The 25,110-nt window shown below is 39.0% G+C and overlaps 1 protein-coding gene across 1 annotated transcript in view; it reads right to left on the reverse strand.

Moving 5' to 3' along the window:
- The window catches only part of ARPP21 (cAMP regulated phosphoprotein 21), a 158,531-nt gene that overhangs the window by 60,523 nt on the left and 72,898 nt on the right, over positions 1-25,110 (reverse strand). Inside the window, exons 10-14 of the mRNA XM_044455162.1 lie at positions 19,133-19,241; positions 16,866-16,967; positions 6,821-6,858; positions 4,514-4,567; positions 1,735-1,964 (exon numbers count right to left, since the gene is read on the reverse strand). Of these exons, the coding sequence (XP_044311097.1) occupies positions 1,735-1,964; positions 4,514-4,567; positions 6,821-6,858; positions 16,866-16,967; positions 19,133-19,241 (533 nt within the window). The remainder of the gene's footprint in view (positions 1-1,734; positions 1,965-4,513; positions 4,568-6,820; positions 6,859-16,865; positions 16,968-19,132; positions 19,242-25,110) is intronic.

Below are 25,110 nucleotides of genomic sequence, written 5' to 3' on the forward strand. Positions count from 1 at the left end.
ATATTACAACTGGTTAATGTCTGAATAGCATAATAAGCCCTAACAGCAATTTCATAGGAGGTTTTCTCCTTTTTGGCTGTTAGCCACCTGGAATGTTTTTAATTAGGTGGCAAATAAAGGTAGAAATCATATTAAGGATGTCAAATGAAAATAACCAGAGCAATAAAAAGTATTTTTTTAAAAAATCAGGCCAAACCTTAAACATACAAACCAACAAATACCATGTAGGTTGGAATGCTACAGTTGGTTGGGAACCCAATAGGCTCAACCCTGTACCTACAGCATAGGGCTGGTCTGCAAAGCCAGCAGCTTCCTTCCGTTGATGGACAAATGAGGAAGGAATAAGATACTAGATACTATAACACTTGGATGATCTTTTTGCAGAAAGACAGGAAGGGACATTAATTTGCTTCATCCTGCCTTCATCTATGGGACAAAGCATCATTTTCAGAATTTCAGCTCCTGTGTTGCAATTGAATTTGTGGGTTGGGAGTTCCAGTGAGTGTTCCCCATGTCACGCAATGATGTGAAAACCTCAGAGGAGTCTTCTTCCAGTGGTCATCTCAATTTGCTGGCAGTTTTCTACTGAGCTCCTATTAATAGCATTTAATCAAATCTGAGGCACAGCAAAGAACATACTGCAACTAGAAGGAAATTAGGGAGATCTGGCTAACAAAGATTTTGTAAATGCATGTTAGTGTTGATACAGCACTCTGAAGGTGAAAAGAACAGAATACTGAATACTGATTTCTGTGTAAGAATGGGCTCTTTTTCAATCGAAAATGCTGCAGTATCTTGATGTGATATTAATTATACACCTTTACATTTATAATAGGAGCTGTAGAAATTCAATTTGTAGGCTTTGGAAATGTATACTATACGGTCAAGTGAAAAATTATTTAATATTACAGTCTGAGACTTTGACAAAGCACCAAAATCAGAAAAATTCAGACCTGTCTTTTTGGGGTCCCCAGCTGGCAATAGCACCTTTGCATATTTTGCTTTAGCCCAGTTCTAATAAATATTCATTTTATATTTCTAATTACCAACAGCCTTGTAGTTTGTTGCAACATAAACAATAAAGTGTCCTGTGGCACCTTAAAAGCTAACACTTTCATTATGCTATAATATATTTGATAGTTTTTATACTGGCCACAAGAGCCTTTGTTGTCTAAGTGAAAATACATGTAATGCTAAGGAAATGGAAACCCAAGAACTGACTTTCCTGCAGATAAAATTAGTGACTTATTCCCAACCATTAGTAAAATCCAAATTAAACTTCCTTCTTATTTGTATGCCTCAAAGTAGAAATGAAAGCAAACAAATTCAGATGTGAAAATTCAGAGGTATCTTCTCACCATTTCTCAATTCCTATATAGAATGCTTTCTTGCTTTTCTTTCTAGCCCACATTGCATCATCTATACAACATTATGCAGAGTTAGATAAAGACTTCAGTTTAAATGGAAACAGGTGTTGCCTGGAAGCAATGCACCTTTCTAGTAAATATAACAATTTACATAGAAAGCTAATACATGATATCTATGTGCTTGGTTTGGCTAGATTTCTTACTGCTATCACACAAATTAAATACATTAATCCTGAGGAAAGATATAGAGCAGAATTGTAGGCATTCACCAGCAATATGCAGTATATTTACTGAAGCCAAATATCACTTGCAAAATGTTCATGCTCAGCAGAGAAATATTTGAGAAACCCAATACAGTACTAGCTACCTGTTTTAGACAGTTTGCCGGTACTCCTGTTACTCGAGGAGCTGTCTCCTCTTGTCAGAACGGTTATTCCACCAAAACTTGCTGTCTTTGTTATGGCTGGCTTCAAGTTGCGATTGGAACTGTCTGAGTCAGTGCTGCTCCACGGCCTCTGGTGGTCTGTCCATTTCAGTTCATTATCTGTACTGCTTTGCCGACTGCCAGATGCCTTCCCTGTGCTATCTCTGTTACCCCTAAAAAGAACAAAAGGAGACATACAGAACAAGCTATTAGTACAACATTTGCTCTTGCTTAACTAGCTACAAACAGGTGCGTGTTGGAATGGGCATGCATGTGTGTTGTGGGAATGGGGCGAATGAGAGAGTGCACCTGCTGTGCAGGATAAAACTGGGACATTTTCCAAGTCATTTGTGGGTTGCCCCACATGGCTAATGGGTATTGTTCAGTTTAATTGGTCAAACGTTGTGCAGGCCTGATCTGCAGAGGTTAAAATCTGAGTCCTCCATAGAAAGCTAAGGAGATAAGCATTTTTCAGAAAGCTCAGTAACTTCCCACAGGGAAGATAGATAGTTGCGTCTTCTTCACTAGTCCCTACTTGCAATTCTGTTACAGATTAAAAACTTAAAGGCCAGGCCAGTACTGTATGCTACACACACGAATCACTGTGTCAGCAGCTAAGAGCCTGGCAGTGCAAACAGAGAAGCTATGGGTTTCTTGTTTTGTTTTGCTTTGTTTACAGATATTCCTTATATCTCCTTGTTCTTCAATGCATCTCCCAAGGGACCATTAATAGGACTAATTTCAACTTTAAAAAGCCCCTTACATTTGTAATTCAAATTCCATGCATAATAAAAAGATCAGCTTTAAAAAAACATCAACCTGAATGTTACACATCCCTACTTAGCATCTGCAAATTATGCCATTTTAAAACATTTTATGCCATTTTATGATGTTGCCTTTGTGTGTGTGTTTATGCTAATTTGTTACTGCTTTAAATTGTTGTTCACCTCACTGATGACATTTTTAGTGAATAAGGTGGCAAATAAATGTTAATAATAGATATAAATAAAAATTAGAACAAGTAATGATGTTAGAGATGTTTATATAATGTTCAACAAAGGGCTGATGGGGGATTTGTTTTTAACAAAATAAAAAGACACATTAAAATGCATTGGCACATTTCACATATTGTCTAGTTTGACAGGGACGAAACTAGACAATATGTCTGCAAATAAAATTTTGAAGCTTTCAAGTTCCTTTCAAGAGTTCTCATCTGGAACACTTCATGTTCTTCTGTAGCTCTCCCTTCCTCTATATCCCTTCAAATAAGATTTTCACTGTAATCTTAAACCTCTTAATTCTGCTTTGCTATAATTATCTTTTCTTATTAAACTTGGGTGGCTCTTTGCTCTTGCCCTCTTCAGTTACCTGCCTATTTATCCACTTCTCACATAATTACTGAGCTGCGTCCTTCCACGGGCCCTAACACACTCAGTACAGCTTCAGCGAACACTCCCTTGTCTATTCATACACTAACACTTGTGCCAAAGCTACTGGCATTCAAGCATCTATTATTATTTTTCTGATTCCCTTTAATACAGAGGTTATTTTCTTGAATAGGCACAAAGCAATCAGCAAACTATGGGAGATACAAGGTGAATATCAATGGTTCCAAACTATGTACCAAACAGAGAACACGTCGTTATTCCTAAGGTGTTATTCAAAAGCTTCTCCCTTACACTTCAGAGAACAAAACTATAGCCTTTATCTTGTAAGATGGAGGCCCACTAAGTATTATGCTACACTGCACATAACTGAGGTCTACACTTTTGAAAGCATTTCATGTTTTTCCGTGTTATTCTTGAGACACAGAGCAACTTGTCTGAATTGTTTAGACACAATGTATATGTAACTCCATCTACTCAGAATGGGATCTTTCATTTAAAAATCAATTGTACCTGTTGTCATGTCTCATATTTATTGCTGTCACAGACACAGAACAAGTTTAGGAAAATGTTTCTTAATTTTAGGGGATGATGATGTATCTCAAACCAGTAAAGACAAGCACATATGATTCACAAAGTTCCATCACTGTATTTTAAATACACAGGCAACTGAGGGTAGCAAATGTTGAACAACAGTAAATTAGGCAAATATTCTTCCCTGTGAACTCTCATGAAGAGAGTGCAGGTGAGGGCATGGACAACCGAAAGGTATCATTTTATGGTTTGTTATTATGCATTAATTTGAACATTTCAACTGAGTAATTTATAAAAGCTAAAAACATAAACATGGACACAGGCAAAATTAAAAGAGCACAAATTGTGAGCTGGTCAACTTACCATCCCAGCAAAAGATAATGAAATTTCATGACACCATTGTTAAACTCCATAAATACATATTAAATCAAACCATCTTCTTTCTTTTGTTTATCCAAGACATGTAGGATAAACTCAAACACGCATGAGCGTAATATTTATAGACTAATACCATGCAAATTGTATGCACCATATTTTCTTGCACAGCTATGGAACTCTTTTGTCTTTGCCAACTTAGTCAATTCCAATCTTGAGCCTCTTCTACAAGTTATTATGAGTTATTCTGTAAGTGGAGATAAAGTTAATTGTGGTCTGGTAATTTGGGATCTTCAGAAGCTTATCTTGATGGTTTCAAAGCTATAATTGCAGGGTATTTTTTTATTTCTGTCAATGTCACTTTGGGTGTAGGATATGGAACTTACCAATGCAACATTGCAAACATATAATTAATTAATTGTTCATACCTGAAGAGCTGTCTTTTCTTAACAGTTTCATTGCATATGCTATCCTCTAGGAGCCTAGTGAAAATGAAGAAGAAAAAAATAAGTGTAAAAAATACATTTTAGAACTTAAAAATTTATAAGATTCATTTTGCATTTACAAAAATAAGGAAAGATATGAAACAACATTTACAGTTTAACAGTGTAAATACAGCTTCATATTTCAGCAGTAATATTGTTTTGGAATAAAGGTGCTAGTTCACACATCCCACTAAGCCATCCAGGGAATAAGCCATAGCGTGTTGGTTGTTCACAGAAGATCTTATGGTATAGGCCAGAGAAAGTAAGGCTTCTCATGCTTTATTTTCCTTCTCCTTCCCTCTTAGTCTTCCAGCTGATTCTGGTATGTGCCCCAGAGGACTTTATGGCAAAATCCATCTAGTTACCTTGTTCCACCTCTCCTTGCTGCAACTGCTCTGGAACCCAGCTTTTTAAAAAAACACCAGTGCCACAAAATTGTAAAATGGGATATTATTTTTTTAAAATTATTTTTGTTAGTTTTTCATAGGAAAGAAAGTGCACTGATGAAAAATCTACCAGCTAATCTGTACACAGTCTTGCAGGATCGGGGGACAAACCACAGAAAGAGAGAGAAGGGACCTTGTAATATAAGTCAGAAGCCGCAAAAATGGAGAGTGGGAACTAAATGAGTAACTGGGTCAAAAGGGTAAAAAATATCCCTTCCTTTCCAGTGTAATTCTCTCTCTGCTAAATTTCCTTCACTTTCAACACTTCCCCAACTGTCTAGCCAGGGGAAGCACTAACTCTTCATTTTTGTGGTTCTTTTTCATAGACTGGCCCCTGATTGTATGTGTGCATGGGACCCTGAATTGTGGGCAAGGAATGACAGTGTATCCTTTTAAAATGATTTTATTGAAATAAATTGTTTTGTAGCCCACTTTCCAGCTAAAAACTGGCAATCAGGGATTTAAGCAACAATAACAACCCACTACCATGACCACAGGAATTAAAAGGCAGCATTTTTTTTAAAGAAAAACTCATTTAAAAATGTAAGAAAACCGAAACGTTAAAATGCAGTTTAAACAAACAATAGCAGAATAGAACAGCATCCAATTGTATAATTCTATGCTGAAATACATTCTTCTTTTATGATAGAAAGAACATTCAATGGAGAGGATCTCCCGGTAATGTGACACAAAAGTAGGCTCTGGTGAGTTTGAGACTCAGGGGTCAATCCTATGCTGTGCATTTGTGATGGACACACGATCCCGAACTCAGAAGATTGCACAAACTCTGTGCTCAGAACAAGGCAAGGGGATCACATTTGCCAATGTGCCTCCCAGTGCAGAGTTGATCTAGACCCTTGAGGGAGTCTGGAACACGAACATGAAGCGGCGCAGCTGCTTGGCTCCAGATCCTTCCTCTACACAGTCCAGTATGCCCCATTTCTCCACTTCAAGGCCCTGTTGCATCCTTAGGGCAATTCTTTCCATGCCAGCCATAAGCAGCAGGGGCTCAGCTTTCACAGTATCAGATCGTGGTATCTCATAACTGGGACTCTGGCTAATCCTGCAGCATCCCAGATGATCCTGGGAGGCTATAGGATGGTGCTTTTATGAACTTTTCCCGCAAGTGAAAAACATTCATGTACCAGAGAAAAGAAAGCACAGGTATTCCTCTGGAATTCAGGGTATTCACTGGGTGGCCACCATATTTGGCATAAAGTACCATTAAGAGCAATAGAGCAGAAAATACCCAGTTCAGAGCCACAGGGCTGCCTTGTAAGACTGGTTATTGATTAGTGAGAAGGGAAAAGTGCCATTTAGATTTTCCACCTCAAACACTCGGATCAGAGTTGGATATTCAGTTACACATGCTAACATCTCTCCGGTATAAGGAAATAATCAAATGAATGCCATATTTAATACATTTAGGATGCAATCCAATGCATGTATAGCCAGAAAAAAAGACCTACAACTAGTTCGTTGCAGTACACTGAGCCTGTAGAAGGAGTTCTTTTGGTGCAAAAATATGCATAGGATTGTGCTGCTAAGAGATGAGTAGCTTGCTAGTATCCTACCACTTTTTTACCTGATTTTAATAACCTTTTACCCTTAAACTGAAGGATTTGATTCTGAAATTCTGTTAAATAAATAAAAACATCTGTAAGATAGTACGTTCTTACCTTTTCTGTTAATTATTTTGCATTGATACATGTTCAGTTCACATCTCAGTTCACAAACGATTGTCTTCAAACAGAATTACAGTACAAATTATAAGTTATAAAAAGATATGATCTGTATATTTTACCTGTTATCCACAAAAAGGTTTTCTTGGGAGCAAACTGACTGAAAAACAGAAGCAAAATAATGGTATTTAATGCTCATGGTAACGTTCAACAATCCCAGTTCCCTCCATTGAAAGCAAAATCAGTTTCCACACTCAGGCTAAGCTTGCATTTCATGCATCACTGAGACCAGGAATGCTAAGGACATTTGTTAACAAGGAATTGACCCTAGCTGAAGAAGAGGGCAGATGAATATATGTTTTTTGAGAAGAAATGTGTGGGTGCTTTTATGGTATAGAGTACTCTTATCAGATTTACTGGTACAAAGCAAGGGCCTGAAAACAAAAAATAGTTAGTTGTACTTAAACCCCTTTGAAATCAATGGCACAAGTAAGTTCTAATGAACTTATCAATTTCAGTGTTTCATATAATTAACTTCTCTGGCACTGAGGCCAAGCAGTAGATGGAAAAAGAAAATGGAATCAAAAATAGCAGAACTGGCAAGAGTGCGTAAAGCTGAAGCAGGAAAAAACTTAAGTCCTCCATGACTTATTATAAATTATAAGCAATCAAAATAATTAACTAAAATGAATTGTTTTGTCCTATATGAAAAGAAGTTTGAAAAAGAAAAAAGTTCCAGTCACAAGAATATATCGCTTTAGCATTGATTTTTTAAATGTAGATTAATGAGTCTATGTTCATTAAGCCATGAATAATTCTAATTTTCTTTGTATTTTTCTTCTGTTTCATGTTCATGAAGACTGCAGTAGATACTTTTAGGAGGACACCCCCCACAGCTGAGTTTCATTGAAACTGAACAAAAGATGAGGAGCTGAGAGAGAGAGAATCATGAAATCAATCAGGTTAATTGCTTCCAGAAGCATGGAATTAAGAGAGTAACAAAATAGCATTACCAGGCATATCAAATTCCAGTAAGAAAAAACTTTATTTATTTTATACATTCCCATTTTTGACAGCATGAACAGAAAGAGGCTTCTTGAAATACTGGTGAACTATAGAGCACATCCATGTTCATAGTTTCCTAATGAAATATATTAGGTTGAGGCATTTGACTAAGTCCTTGGCTGAAGCTAAAGAAGCTGTGACCATTGACGCTAAAAGATGTTAGTGCATTTGCCAAACTGCCGGAGTGGGTGGTAGTCCCAGAAGTGATCCATTCCAGTCAGGTTTCTGATGTGGTTCTGGAATGGAAATAACCCAGGTTGCCCTAGTTGATGACTTATACTGGGAAATAGCTGGGAAGTGAGCAGCTGCTGGTTCTTGTAGACCTCTTGAATGCATTCATTTAAGAGGCTCAGTTCCATTAAAGTGGTGCTGGGGAGAGGTGATGGCCATTGGTCTGTGATGTTTCCCAAGGGGAAACTCATCCAGATATTTGGGCTGAGGTGACCCTAGCATGCAGATGAGACAGATCTTGATTTCACATTTCTATCTATCAGGGAGAGTGTAGAATTCTTGAACTGCTGTTTGGAGGCTGATTTGGGTAAACAAGCTGAAACTTAATTCGGACTAGGTGGATATGTTTTGGGAGACCAACTGTGTAGAATGGAGATTTATAGCTGGTCTTAGATGAGGTTGCACTTTCTGTAAAAGATCAATCTGGGAGTCTTCCTGGACCCTGTGCTAAGTGGGGAAGCCCAGGCAACTGCAGTATCCTGGAATGCCTTTTCCCAGTTTAGACTGGGAGCCAGCTTCAGCCCTATCGAGAAAGGATGGGTGTCATCTTGATTATTCATGCACTACCAATGTCCTGGCTGGACTACAATAATACACTGCACATAAGGATGCCTTTGAACATGGTCCAAAATGAGACTGCCAGAGTGTTGGTGTGATTTTTAGGACCGAAGTACCTCATGTATTCCCTTCACCCAATACTAGCCTGTCCACATTTCAAAATTTTGAAGGAAGTCAGGCTGGTGGACACATAAGAGAGGGCCTTTTCCACAGCAACCCCACACTGCGGGAATAACTTGCCAGCAAGAGTCACCAGGCACCAGCATTTAGGCTCTCAAGAAGCCTCAATAACTTGTTTATTCTGGCTTTCCCTGATTACATTTATTGGACTGAGTTGTGGTTGCAATGTAGCTGAGTTGTGAATTATGTCTTATGCTAGTGTTTGTTGGTCCTTGCAACATTTTCAGTTTTCATCACCACTTTTTTATTTTATGAATTTTGTTGCAGTATACTACCTTTGGAAGACTCTTGGCCTGAAAAGCAGCCTAAATATATTTAAATTAAACTAAACAAATGCATTTATAAACTCACTAGGAATGATCCCAACTCACAGCATTGTAATATTAGGTGTTCGACTGACAGAATATTGTATGTGCCTGATATATGCAAACTTTCATTTGCTATTTAATATTTATGGTACAAATTCCATGTACAATTTCCTGCAGCATGTGAACTACAGTGGTAGGATTAAGTAATGTCAGTTCAGGGGACATGTGTTGCACCTTCAGGATACACTGCTCAGAGCGTGAAAGGAATAACAAGTATGTTTGTAGTCTTATAATCCGTTCTCTTTTGCATCGTCTCACTATTTACTTATCTTAAGCAGTCAATTTTGTTAATTAAACAATCTGCCTCTCTTTTCCACGACACCACACAAAAGTTTTAAATGTTTGTCTCTGTAACAACAATAATACATTCTCTTTTCTTGATAGCAATCATTTTCAAAGGGGTCATGATTTTTTTTTTGTTTTCAATGAGTTGGGTTTTCCCCCTTATTGTACATGCTGGATATTGGCATTATGGGACTGAATCCAGATTTATGTTAGATCAACTTCCCTGATGAAAGTGAATTCCCTGGCCCTTCTTCCCATGGCAGCCCTCCAACTCTCTGAAAGAATTACACAGAGATCTGACTTGGATGACATGACTTTCTGGATTAATTAACCCCTGAGGGCCCACAACACAACATATGCAACTCCCAACTGTTGTGCCATGCAGACCCAGCAAAGAAGGGTTATTCAAGGGTCAAATTACTGTCACATAATCCATAACTTGTTCTAAATTAGACACAACATAAACACAGCCTCCCGCTGCTAACTGCATTTTCATACTGATGGATGGCACTCCTTGTGGCCCCTGGAGGGCTTTTGCAACATCTGAACTGGCTCACTGCATTAGGAGACCCTGCTGAGTGGGGTGAGCTATCCATACATCAGGCAGAGGAAGCCCCTTGCAGAAGATTGCCTTCCCTTGTGGAAGGCAGATGCCAGAACTAGCCTGTGAGGTTTGGTGAAATCTGTGTGAGAGCAGACTACAAATGTTGAGATGTGCGTCCAAAGGCCAAGCTTGTTCCCTTTTAGCAGTGGGCAACGAGGGGATAACTGACGAAAACTGCGACAGGAAGGTAAATAAACACTAAGGAGTTATATCTTATTAAAAAGCATGAGATATCTGTTACCTCTTCAGTATCTTGAAGGGTATCAGTGTAATCAGCATTACAGCCTTATGGATACACTCAATAATAGCTCCGTTCAATCTTCCATGCTGCAGAAGCTGGCACAAGGCCATGCCATCTCCTGGAATATCCATTTCTCAGTGCTGATGTGGGTCTCCATGGCACAGAAGACAGACACATTTTATTACATTACACTTGTTATTTAAAAAAGAAAAGGAAAGAGCCAAGCAGCTTTAGGGGAAGCAAGGTGCCTATTATCATGTTGAGATTCACTTTGCCCTTTCATATACAATGCTCCATTTACTTAATGTTCATGCTATCATAGCATAGCAATTGCTGACATACTTTTGAATTTCTCACTTGCCCGCCAGTCACAAATTTAAGGGAATGTAGGACAAAAAGCTGAATATATTTATGCATAAATGCATTTGTTTAAGAGCCTACTGAACAATTCATACATGCTTAAAACATCCTATGGGAAGCCTTTTCTTCTGACACTGATTCTCCATCTTAGTACTATTGTATGATGATTTTTAACATGTGAACTAGATATAAGGATTCTACCCTTAGAAGAGAACTAAAAATAATTTAAAATCATAGAAATAATGGGCTGGATGTAGATTTAAACTGGACCAACAGAAAAGGTCCTCCTTGCATGCTCCTTCCCTTGGCAGCCCCTCCAGGCCATGCAGAAGTCTGATGAACAGGGCGTCCTGTGGTGTGTGGCGGAGGGAAGGTTCCCCAAAACTGGGCAGAAGGATTCTCTGTGAACAGGTTCCTTTCTCCTACAGAAAAGCAACTCTTGGATCCAACTCTGTATCATCAAATACCTTCTTTAAGCTAAATCATAGCAAAGCACCAACAGCTAAATAAATAATTTATTGCTATTTAATAACTATTTAAATAAATATGTGTGTAGAAAAAAAATGCAAGGAATTATGTGGACGACAGCAAGGCTTGAAAGATAATGCACTTGATTTGGACCTGGAGTTAAGCCAGGGACTTGTTGGTTTGCTTTAAGTGTTCTGTGGATATACATTGTTAATGTCTGAATTGACAACCTGCAATCACTGAAACTGAAAAGACAATAATAAAATAGTCTGTATGTATAGACAATGGGTTGTATCCAAACTTAGCTGCACTTAGGTCCTACTGAAATCAATGCAGCAAATCAGTCATGGCTTAGCTTCCCATTGATTTCAGTGGGAACAAAGTGCAAACTACTTTAGATGGTATCCAGAAGCGGATTGTTCTAGCGCTGGAAGGACACTGCTTGGAAAGGAGGGTTCCCCCTTTCCTTTTCTCATTTCTTGCAGCATCTCCAAATCTACTCCAGGGAGTCCTCCGAATTCCTCCTTTTAGATAAGGTATATATGCAGCAAAACAAAACCAGGGCCACCTATATCACCCCAGCAAAAGGCAAAGAGGATTCTCAGACAGGTATATTTCCAGGTAAGGTGCAGGGTGTCAAGAATATTTCGTGGCTCAGCCCAATTTTAGAAGGCTGGGAGTCAAATCTAATTTATTCTGAATATATTGCAATGCATGGAATGTATCTCTCTCTCTCTTACCAGCAGTGAAGGAATGCTGATGATAACTCCATTTAAAAACTTTATTTTTTGCAGTGTTAGTAATATATGGCACAGTTTCATTTAAAAAAAATCACACATTTTAAAGGAGGCTACTTTTCCCAGGTGGCAGTTTGTTCTTTTGGACAAGCCATGTTTTTGTCATTTCTCGGAAGCATGTCTTTTCCTTCAGAATTTGAATTCCTATAAGGCCCTCATCAATGTAGACTGATCGCTGAAATTCCAGGTGTTTACTTTCTGGTTATCATTCTGCTTTTTAGGACCAGGAAAGATATCTGCTTTGGGTACACATTATCAAGGGCTGCTGGCTGGTCTCCAGAAGAAGAATCACAAGAAGGGACGCAGGAGGGGACCTTGGAATGTGGGCTATCCCCATACATTGACATGAGAGAAGCAGAGAGGGTTTTTTCCCCTTGCAAAACATTCTTTACTGACCAAAGCATTTTCCAGACACACAAAAACCCAGAATGAGTCTTGGAGCAAGCAGAATGGTTCATTGAACCCAATCTCGTATTCACTTTCAGGAACTCTCTGCATGGACATGCTTGGGCCCCGTCCTTTTGGGAAGAACCTTATGAAAACAAAGCAGTCTCCTCTTTGCATGCCGGTCCTCTAACTGGTCTGCATTCCTTTGCTGATGACGCATCATTGATGTTGAAAGCAACCTTGATGGTTGGTTTGGCAAGTGTTCCCACAAGACACTAGTTGTGCTACTTTTGCTGATTCAGATTCTGAAGATGAATATTTCAGGATGACTGAGGAGCAGAAGATTGCCTTGGATACAACAGGGGGAAGAGTGAGAGGTGATGAGTTGAAGGGCAGAGGCAGTGGCCCGCCAGCCAGAGCCTGGAAAGAGTTTGGAGATACAGCTAATGGAAAGGGCTGCTGAGACTGGGGAATCCAGTGGTGATCACCCCGCTCCCTTTGGAGCTGGTCCCTGTGGCTAGGCATCAGCAGAGGAGAGAGGATCAATTAGAGGAGAAGCACATGGAAAAGAGGCATGCTTGCTTCCATAGGTTCATAAGGAGGATTTTGGGCAGTAGTCACTAGATTAGGTTCAACAAACTGCTTTGTGTATATTCAAAAAGTTGTCTGGATGATTTATGGTGGGAAACGGTAAAGAGAATTTTTCAAAGAAACAGCCTGAGGCTGGTGATTGACAGAGGGAGGAAAGATGGCTTGCAACAGTGGGGTCAAGTGTTGTGCCCACCTCCTCTGTCTCTAAGAAACTGCCCTGTTCCAAGTCCCTTCCTATCAATTGAACATCTTGGTTATTCCCTGAGATGGCCCTGCCCACCTGGGAAGTCTGGTCTTGAGGTAAGCGTCTCTGCTTCTCTCATTTCAATGCCTGGAGATGCCCCAAATTCCAAGGCCCACCTCCTGTGTCTCTTCTTCTGGTTCTTCTGGAGACCAGCTAACAGCCCTTGAGAATATGCACCCAAAGGAGCTCTCTGCCCCGCTCTGAGCACTGTCATTACTACTTGCAGAACGATAATCCCCAACCTCTCCTCATACCATTCCTCCACTTTATGGTAGACAGAAAATCCAAATAAGAAGCTGCCTTATATGAAATCAGATAATCAGTCTGATTACCAAGTCAGACCCTAGTCCATCCTGTTCATAGCTGTTTACATTAGTTGACATCGCTTTCTGGACATTCAACCAGATTGTTTCTTTCCTTTTCCCTTTTTTTTAAGGTCTTCATTATGAAAAGGCGAGATGAGATGTAACACTCACCCAGGTCTAGACAATTCTATTTTAGTGGACACTGAATGAGTGAATGAACTTATGATTACATCTCGGGAATATCATATTTCAGGTACTTATTGCAACTTACAGGTATGATCATGTAGAGATGACCCTAGGTATGCTCACCATAAGCATTCATATGATGGCGTATCAGGACTTATATTTCAACTAGTCTTAAGTATTTTGTGGGGGAGCAGAGTAGAAGGCTCACAGTAGCTGAGTTATAACTTGAGCTCACAGTTCTGTCAAATACTGAAGCCACATCAAATTGGAACTTGCTGCAGATTTCTATTGCCAAAGAACTATTTCAGAATCAAGGTGTCAAAATAACAGTTCTAAGGCTTATGATCTGAATTTTCAGAGCTACTTTTGAAGACATAATTCAAGAATATTGTATTGACACCTTGAAAGAGTTCTGGCTCACTGAAAATGCGATTCAGAAATTGCTATTTTGGCAGAAGAGTACCCCTGATGTATTCCTTTTGAGGTTCTTCATCACCCATCCCATACATCATCTGTTAAATTATCCAGTCCTCTTTGTTTACAAAGCAGCCAATCTGCTGCATTTTTGCCTGATAGCATCTGCTTGTACACATGCCAAGGCAGCTATCTGAGGCACAGCAAAAATGACGGCATAGAATACATTAAACACAACATTCATTTAAAACAATGAATGTTATGATTGTATTATTCGAGTTCATAATAAATGTATTGTAAATTTCAAGTTTAGATGAAATGAAAAATTGCTTTACATAACTTTTGTTCCACTGGTGGGGACATTTGTAGACATTATGTGCATGTCTCAGATCTGTAGCAATCATGGGCAGTATAGCATTATATTTCTATTGGTCATTATTCATCCATCCCTTCCCAATGGTGAGATGAAGCTGGGATGGGAGCCATAATTTTGCATCCACATAGTGTGAACTTTTAACTATTATAAAAATAGTTACAATATTGACTTGGATATTCAAGAATGCTGCAGATTTGAGGCCTTCTTCCATAGCTGGCCAGTGAAATAGAGGTCCAGATTTTCATTTATTAAATGGAATGTGGGAATCTTTACTGTTATGGATTAAAATATACAAACATGGACAGAAAGATGCATCTTTCTTATTGCTGCAATTTCACTGCAAGGTGTCTATCGTTTTAAAGGAATATTTATACAGATTATGGATGCAGCAATTCAAGAACAAATCCAGCAAGTTTAAAAATCAAGAGACAGCTATCCTATTGTATAGAATGCTCTCCAAAGATATTCACTTTGTACCCCACACAACAGTTGTCACTACACCAGGTTGATGGCAGAAGGAAGAGCCCTGCAACTAGATGTGTGTTAAAATACTCTATATTGAAGTTTTATTTTCTGGGTTTACCCAATTTGCACCCCTCCTGATGAAAATGGAATTTGCAGTCTAAAGTCCATACATTTCCAAGTTTGCAATATATTCACCATCCACACATTTGCAAAACATTTTTGACAATATGCACACATTTGGAAAATGTGCAAGGAAAAATGCGCACAATTACAAAATGCATCAAAAGAGGTTTTAGTCAATGGCTTAACAAACCTCCCCCCATGCGTTGGTTTAAAAACGTGAGTTTTCATATGAATTTTTCTGTTTCTGTTTTTATTTTTGTTCTGTTGTGTATTTTTTTACAAAATTGCAAGTTTTGTAAGAGCTTGGTAAGATTGAGACTGATATTTCAATCCATCCCTAGATGCAACTGGATGGCTGACATGTATCATGCTTGCTTATACAGCCATAGCAGGTGGCAGCAATTGAGACAAGAGACCCACGGCGGCAGGAGGAGCCAAGAACCATGTTTGAAGCTGTGCCTTAGACTGAGCCAGAACACTGGTCTATGGATCAGTATTGCTTCTTACTGACTGATAGATCTACCAGATTTCCAGTGGCAGTCTTTCCCATCAGAAAACATAAAAGGAAATAAAACCCAACAGCAAAACTGAGCAATCAAGGTAGGACATACAATATAAAGTGAATAAATGAATATTTACAATTGCCTTTCAAAAGGTTACTGCTACAAAAACTGAAAGCAAGCAGCTTGGTCAGAAAAGAGTCTGTTCCCCTCACCCTGCACTCACAGTCTGAATTTGAATTCCCATTCAAAGCTGAGAACAACCCAGTCTCAACCATCAAGCTGGGAAGATGCTGCTTCTCCAATTCTTCCTTCCCTTTCCCAACATATTGATTACACTGTGAGCTTGCAGATACTCTTATCTTTTGGTATCTGTGCAACACCTAGAAAAATTTAGGTGCTTTATAGCTAAAGTATCATCTTCTAGCATCCATAACAGCAGCATAATCTAGATGTCTACATGTTCATATAGTTAAACATAGTGGCTTAGGAAATTCTTTTCCGGGAAGGCAAGCTCTGCCTTCATAGTGCCACTGACAAACATATCTGAACTTCCATCAAATACTCCCCCAGGTGGGCCACTGACATTCCTTTCTTTTAAAGTCTGTGTGATTAAATGTTCGTTCAATATATTATAAAAAGATCTAGAGTTTTGGGCTGCAATCCAAAACACATCTACAAAGGGTTAAGCCCCATTAAACACAGTTGCACCTATGTGGAAGCAGGCATCTGATTGCAATCCATGCACTGGGAAACTGCTCTAAAGAAGGGGAATCATGACAACAAAGCCACCAGACAAACACAGCCAGCTTCTGCTTCCAGCTCACAGAATTGGCTTTTCCATTGTTCACCTAGAAAGAATAATCTCTGGAACGTGCAAATCCCAGAGTCCAGGATCCTTTGTCTTTAGGTGAATAATAATCATCCTAAAATGGTTTGTAAATTTACATATTTCCTTCTAGTTCATGGATGAATCATTCAAAAACCTGACTGCCAAGCTACCGGTCTGAACAGTTACAAAAACTGTTACAAAAAGTTACAAAGATATCCCTGAATGAAATTAAACAATGTGATAGTACAACATCAATTAAAATTAAGACTCTGCAGGAGTATTACAGGATGACCTCTACGCCATACATATACACTAAGATACATAAAAACAAGAAAACCTGGTTCACTACACTCGCCCTATTAGTTCTAATCTTATTCCATGCTACTGACCACCTTCACTCTCTGCATTTTCCCACAAGTACAACAAAAAACGGGGAAAAGGCACCTTTATTCCCTCTGATTCAAATCACATCCCTCCACTATCTCCTGCCGCAAAGTGCAATCTTGGCACAGTGTCAGAGTGGGAGGATACTGGCTGACTACTGGTAAAGATATAGCACTAAAGAGGCAATTAAAACAACTACTCACATCTTGTGCAAATATTCTCTCCCTCACCCTCTGATACTCCTCTTCTCTCTCTTCAATTGATTTACTTCGTCTGTCATCTCTAAATGGATGAATTCTGTTTTGCTGAGCATAAAAAAAAAACCAGGAGGATTATATAAGTTGAGCTGCTAAAAATTACAGTTAAGTAACTGTCAGCTGAGAATAATAAATGTTCACTTAAACAAATGAGGTATGAGAATGATGGGGCTGTTTTATTCCTAACGTGGTGTGTGAATCATGGTGTCATGTACCCTTCAGCATCAAGCTGGATGCTACAAGAGTATTTCGATTTTAAAATGACTTTGGGGGCTCTTTGCAGTCATCTAAAGTTGCCTTATATGGATTGAGCCTTTGGTCCATCTATCCTGTCACACAAAAAGCTGAGTCAGACCATTGGCCTAACAAGCAGCTGTTCTCCAGGATTTCAGGCAGGTGTGATTAAGCACTTACCTGGAGACTCCAGGGACCATACCTGTACGAAAAGCGTGTGTGCTACTGCCAAGCTATGGCCCAGCCATACCATCTGTTCTCACTCTCTGGTACCCGTGTATATTGTTTTTAATTTTTAATGGTTAACTGTCGTGATAGCATTTGTTGGGCTGGAAGCTTGTGGCGTGTAAATTTAATAACAAATAAAATAAAGGAAAACCTTGCTCTCTGAGACTCCGTTAACCAGAACTGCCAGATATTGAATCCAAGACTATCTACAAAGCATGTCACATACCACTGAACTAGGACCTGTGTCCCCTCCATAAAATGGGATATGGTAATACAAGGATGGGTCTTTTAAATTGGTCTTTGTGAATCTGCCAACTAGACTAAAGATAGGTTTGTCCAACAGATTTGTTCATCTTTCTTGGAGAGAGATAGCACTGGAGATGAAACTATTGATCAAGTGAAGGAAAAGAATGTGGAAAACCAATTAACATTAAAGGCTGAAAAAGCCTAATTGATGATGAGGATAAATGTTTTGAGAATATTGTGCACAAGAGTTTTAATAATTTCGGTAGTGACTGTTAAGTCTTTACTGGAAGTAAGAGAGAGAAATAAAACTCAAAATCCAGAAAGCAATAAAACACATTAAGGTGTTTAAAGGGGAAGAACCACTCTGCATAAAGCTTCATATTTGCAGTTAGCCTCCAGCTGCAATGCCCTTGATTCCTTAGCCACACTGTATTTTCCCCCACATTGCTGTGGGTCCTTCTCACAACCCCTGCCTCAACCTTTCTTTTACATCTTTCAAAGACAGCTGTGAGACCACGTAGCTAGGAAATCAGTCTAGTACTGTGGAAGAAAATGGGGGAGAAAAGAGTATCTTATTAAATGCATGAGGCAGAGAGGCACTCTGGTTCCAAGTGACTCATTACAATTTACCACAATGCCAAATTCCAAATGTGAATATACATATTAGCTTACCTTCATGAGCATTCTTATAAAAAGCTCTTCCAGCATCAAACCCCTTTTTGTGTTCTCGCCATTGTTCTCAATGTCTGCATGAATTTCTATTAGATTTAAAATGTTCTTTTGAATAGAACTGTGCCCCCCATTTGTGTTTTATTTTAATAAAAGGCAGTTAAACTAGCCACTTTCAGGCACATCTATATATTAGCATGTCTCATACTGATCTTTTTAAGAATGCAGAATTAAATGACAAGCAACACACAGAGGAGACAGTTTCTGCCACATACATGCAAAAACGAGCAAATAAGCTTTATTTACAATAAAACGGGATGGCAGGAGGATCTGAAAAATTAAGCATTCTCCCCCCACCCACACGCACCCAAGTGAAAACTCATCTGTGAATGAGCAGCCTGGTCTCACTGTAACATTTCCCCCTTCATTGATATTTTCAATCCGTTGATCTCCAACCAGCTTGGTATGTATGTAGAAACTGGAACAAATGCAACAGAGCCCTAGAGACATTTGCCAAAATGTAGCTGACAAAAGTTCCCCATTAAGGTATGGGCTTTTTGAACATTGCAAATTGCAGCTCCGCATGCAGCATTTTCTGCGCCAAGCAAAATTGCCCATGCAAACTGCCATTGCTAAAACAAACACACTTAGGGCTTGATGCTATTCCACTATATGCCAAAAACTTGGAAGAAGGAGCAGGAGAGGGAGAGACACAGGAGCAGGAAGGGAAAGCAGCAGCAGCAGCAACATCAACAAAAGAACATCAGTCAGACCACTTCCAAAAAAGAAAAGGAAAAAAAGAACAAATTTCAGCAACTCTCGGACCGAGAACCAACCTGATTGTCTTCTTTATCAATACTAGAGTTATCTCGCTTCAAGATAAATCGCTTCTGGGATTCTTCACCTTTGTCATCTTTTAAATGGTCAGAAAACCTTTGCTCTGGTCTGCCAGCAAAGTAAAACATATCAATAACAATCCACTTTGTTTTGTTTTTTTAATTTGTCAGCACTCTTTTCTTAATGGAAGCATTTTCTGCAGAATTAGACTAGAGTTGTGGTTGCTGATGTTGGTACCAATATATGGCATCTGTTCCAATGCTGCTGTTATTGCTATAAATACATTTTGCTATTGTGTAGGTGGAAAGTTGAATTTGAATGACCAGCCATTGCAATGTTCAGTCTCTCTTGACAGTGACTGAAGGACAAGAAAGCAAGCCAACATAGTACATGTTAATTTGCTTTGCTAATCATCATGATTTCAGCAATGCTGCAATTTAGTAAAGCTTAAATAGATTGATAAGCAAAGACCAACTTGATGCAGATCTTTTACAGATCTTCTCGACCCATAATATGCTGAATTGGTAATGGTGGATCAGAGTTATTTTCTTTAAACAAACAAGCTATATGCAGTTGTATTAAATTGGAAAAATTGTCAGAATTTATTTCAAATCTATCTTGTTGGTTATTAAATGGCTAGATATTACCAGCTAACAGTCTCGTATGTATAGGTTTAGAGGCTGATAAATTGCTGCGTGCTCTTTTATGACCCTGTTCAAAAAGATATGGAGAAAAGTGTCTCTTTACATTTGACATAATTGCAGGCTTAGGGAACATTTTAATCCCCAGGATATTGTGAATCTTAGTCTGTTATTAACATCCCAGATTTTGTATTTTCTGCCAAAGCTTCATTAAGCAGTAAAAAGGGAGAAAAAAGTAAAGAATGTCATGTTGTCACAGTGTGTATTTTGGTAATTCAGGCACTTTTATAATATGCAAGAAAAAGTGTGAACAGAAGGGCTCTCTCTCTACTCAGGGTATATGCGTTATTTCCGCAAGCATTCACAGGAGAGAGACAGGACTGTTAAGGAAAGAACTGAGAACCTGAAGTTCATACAAAGCCCAGTAATGCATTCAACAGTGGGCTAATATCCTGTGAACATGAGTGGTGTGATAAAAGTGAAAAATGGGAGTAGACTTGTTGGAAATGACCATTTTACCATACTTTAAAACTTCACACCTTTCAAAGAAAAGTCTTCTTCCCATCCATCCTTGCACACATACAGTTTAATAGTGACTCCAAGGTAAGTATATGAAGCACCACCAAGCAATGAAGCAAAACTGTTTTGCTTCAGTAAGATGCTTTGTTCTTTGCTCCACTGCTTTTCTCCACTGCATATATTAGTGTGTATACTTTTTGGAGGTACAGGCTGGTTTATTTTTTGCTGATGCAATTCGGCAAGGCACCATATACACTCTATAATAAATAATCTTCATGTGATATTTATAATTAAGGCAAATGTAAAGTGGTATAAGTTAATGCATGCATGCCAACCACTGACTATTTTGACTCTGGGATTAATTAGGCCATTTTGTAGTGCTGAAGCCAAATCTTAAACACATCCCAGCCCACACGATTATTGTAGTTTATTACATTAGGAGTCCTTGATGCAACAGTCAAAAGGCAGCTAATATTCCTGCCATTTGCTTTCATCTGTTCTCATTTGGAGCAGCAGCCATTCACATTACATTCTTGCTTAGTGTTTTCTTTTTGTCAAAGGAAGCTGAGTTATGTTTTATTTCAGTTGCCAATAGTCAAGTTTAAACATGATATGCCCAGCTCTTTAATGGCAGCTGTGAATATTCAAGGCTAGCAAAAGCCAGTTTCTAACGAATGAAGAACACATTTCTTTAAATGCCTGAAGTACCTAGTTTCCTTTCCTAGGCAGCATTCTTGTGAGTGTATCTATACATTCTCCTTACCTATAGACTTGTCACATTTATGTACACTGAAAAATATTGTAATATGGATTCATAGGGGTAATCTTATGAATTCACTCCCATGAACAGAGTATGCAGCAAGTCCAAACTGTGCTGAAGGTTGGGCCCAACTTAGTTCACTGATGTCACCATGGGACCTCACCCCTATAGCTGTCCTCTTCCCATGTCCCTGCCAGCAAAAACTGGGAAGCTTCACTAAAGGCACCTCTTTCTCCTGTATCTGCTACCTCAACACTTCACTAGCCATATGCCAGTCACATGGAGTGCTCAGAAACACAGTTCTTTCAGTGAATTCTCAGTACGGACAACAGGCAACTTGGAAATTAACTGTTATGGAAATTAAATGAAGATGTTGTTTCAGGTCCAAAGTCCAATTTGTCAAGGTCCAATGTTCAAAATTGTATAGAGTGAGAGTGGCTCAGGCAAAAATAATCCTCAACACTTTGAAAAATTTGCTTTAGAACATCACAGCCAGATTCAAGTCAAGGAGAACTCAACCGATACCAAAAACTTGTGGCACCTTCAGGTATACAGTCTTCCACCAACACTAAAACACAGATATTTTACAAAACTGGTTGCATGTAGGCCATTTGGGCTTATGCACATTGGAATCTCCATGTGCAGGTGTCACAAACATGTTGACTGGGATCACACAAGACAACAATGCACACTCACAGTTGGGTATGGCTGAGCGAACTGTGGGTCACTGTTGAAATCTGAGTGATAACTTTGTGAGAATCCAGTGATGTTAACAAACCATGGTTAATTATTTAAAACACTGCCAAACACAATCAACAGCAATATAGTTTGTCTGTCTCTTCCATTTAAACATACAGAAATAGAAATAAGAACCATGATGGATCTTTTGAAAAGTTTAGAACAAACTTTAGTTCCAATTCAATTCTACCAATATATGTGGTGAATACACACAAAACACTCTCTAATTCCCCTCTTGAAAAGCATAGATTACCAATCTTATAAAACTTTCAGAGTTCAAGTAGCAAGCAACTTGAATAACAGAAATTAGTTTGGTTCCCTATGTCATGAGCCACTAATGTCCACTAAGTGCCATTTAATTTAGCAGAACTACCTAGAAGAAAGGCAGGTCTCTAAGTAAGTATCAGATTTAATCAGTTTGGAGTTTTATTTAGATTTTGGACAGATGGATTTATCACTTCACTTCTAAACTATAAATCTACTGTTATGTGCTATTATTTTCAGCTCCAAAAACACTTTAAACCCTTCTTCAACTTGATGACCCCTTAGTCTAATTTGCCAGGCACTACACAAGCATAAAACATCAATATGTTTTATATCTGAACGAAATTAAAATTAAAGAAGCAGCAAAGCATTAATCCATCTTCAAATGGAAGCTCAGTGAAATCTAAACTCTAAAAATCACTCTGGTTTCCTGCAGATTAACAAAGCAATAATGATTCTCTGTAGTGCACAGAAGCTAGCCTTTATTTTTAGCTGTCTGACCTTCAAGTCTATTTATTACAACATGTAAGCAAAACATATCATTTCTACTCTCAGAGTTAGGTAAGTCTAACCATAAAAAGAAAAGTCTTTCTGCAAGAATAGAATGACTGGGAAAACATCTTCTAAGATGTAGCCTGGTCCTTCATTTTTTAACTATGCTTAAATTCAAATTACATTTAGCTCATCAAACACTGCAAGCATACATTACAACTTGAAAGACTTTTATTTACATAGTAGCTCTCAAACCCACACGCAGATGTACTTCAGTACACTGACTAAGAGTACATTTTATTCTACAAGTTTCTGTTCCACATGCACCAGCAGGCTTCCAATTCTTCCTGTAAGAAAATATAACTATATCCAAAGAAATCTGCATATACAGACTGTTTCACATATCCAGGTGTACCATTATAGAAGTAATTTTCATTTATCCTCATTTACGAACCTGTACATCATGTATGAAAAAGCACCTGCTATATAGAAGTGGCCAGAATTTGGAAGAAATCAGAGAATTATATAGAAGCATATATACAGTGTTTTAAAGGCAGATGTTGTAGAATGTAGACTAAATGACTTTCCAAAATTAAGACAAGTGCTATGCAAGTCTCCCTGAGTGAAACTAAGACTTCATTAATATATGCATGTGTTTTCTTTTCTCTTTTTCTACTCATTGCAGAGGAACTCAGATGTTCCTCCGCAGCTTAGGAGTGCTCCTCGACCCTGAGCTATCTCTAGAAGCTCAGGTGACGGCGGTGGCGAGGAGCGCCTTCCTTCAGCTTCGGCTGATACATCAGCTGCTTCCCTTCCTGGAGAACGACTGCCTGGCGACAGTGACACATGCTCTGCTAACTTCCTGATTAGATTTCTGTAATGCACTCTACGTGGGGCTACCCTTGAAGACGGTCCAGATACTTCAATTGGTGCAGAATAGAGCTGCCAGGTTGCTGACGAGGACTGGGCGTTATTCTCATATAACCCCAGTTCTCTGTCAGCTCCACTGGCTTCCGACTGGAGTCCAGGCCCAATTCAAGGTCTTGGTTATGACCTATAAAGCCCTAAATGGCTTGGGACCTGGATATCTAAAGGAACGCTTGCACCCATATATGCCCTCCTGCCCCTTGAGATCAGCAACGGATGCCCTTCTCCGAGAACCCTCTGTGAATATTAGGAGGGTGAGTACCTGGAGGAGGGCTTTCTCTGCGGTGGCACCCCATCTATGGAATGCGCTCCCAGAGAGGTCCGCCTGGTGCCGTCGTTATTTGTTTTTTGGCACCAGGCTAAGACCTTTTTATTTCAAACTTATTTTAATTGCTAAATTATTGAATTAATTAGGATTTTAAAATTAGCCAAGAATGCACCGGGGGTTTTTAAATGTTTTTTCTTTTAAATTATTATATTATTATCATTTATGTATGTTTTTATGTATTTTTTGTGAGCCGCCCCGAGGCTTTGTTGCGATGGGGGCGGCATAGCAATGTAATAAATAAATAAATAAATAAATAAATAAATAAATAAATAAATAAATAAATGTGATTACTCCCTGGAGATAGACTGTGTGCTGTGGCATTACTCTAATCCCATTTCTGTTTTGGAACCCATTTCTGCCCTAGAAGGAGAGGGAAGTGGGCAAGAACATTATTAGGTCCCAGTTCAGTGGCAGAGACACAGCAGCCACAGTGCGTATGTTCTTAAAATCCCAGAAGATTGTCCATTTGCCTTCAGTTTTTGTGATATCAACACAAAAGTACAGAGCACTGTGTAGCATGGTAGCTGGGAAGGACAGCACTGGCATACATAGGGTGTTCACTCTCAGTGTACCATTTGATAGCTTTAACCATACATGAAGCCGTTGACCATGCAGCCATGCAATAGTTATCATGGTACCCAACCTCCACGCTATTCAGGCGTAGCACATAGCTAAAGTTTACAAATCACAGAATAGAATAGCGGAGTTGGAAGGGGCCGTGAAGGCCGTCGGGTCCAAGCCCCTGCTGTTGCAGGACACCAGTTTACAGCATCCCACTCAGATGGCTGTCCAGTTTCACCTTGAATGTCTCTAGGCTGAGAGAGCCCATGACCTCTCTAGGCAACTGGTTTCACTGTCATATTGTTCTGACAGTGAGGACAATTTTCCTGATATCTAGTCTGTATCTGATTTGTCATGAGTTGATTATCCCATGTCCTACACACTGGTATGCCCAAGAAGAAATCTTATCCTTCATCTTTGTGACAGCCTTTTAGGTACTTATAAAGTGATACCATATCCTCCCTCAGTCTTCTCTTCTCAAAATGATCACTTCATCTCCCACTGCAAGAAGGGCCTTCACAAAATATTTTTTAGCTGCTGTCCTGTTGTGAAGCAACAGAGCTGTTGTCCATTTCTGTACCTATTTAGTTTTAAGATTTTGAGTTTAAATCTCTCTCTTTTCCTCTTCCTCTGTGTGTGTGTGTGTGTGTGTGTGTGTGTGTGCGCGCGCGTGCATGTGTGCTCACACACATACATGCACATATGCACTAGTCAGGTTAATAATTTAGAGGTCAAAGGTTACGTAGA

The sequence above is a fragment of the Varanus komodoensis genome, unplaced genomic scaffold, assembly GCF_004798865.1.
Source record: "Varanus komodoensis strain SLA01 unplaced genomic scaffold, ASM479886v1 scaffold10, whole genome shotgun sequence".
In the NCBI taxonomy this organism is placed as follows: Eukaryota; Metazoa; Chordata; class Lepidosauria; order Squamata; family Varanidae; genus Varanus; species Varanus komodoensis.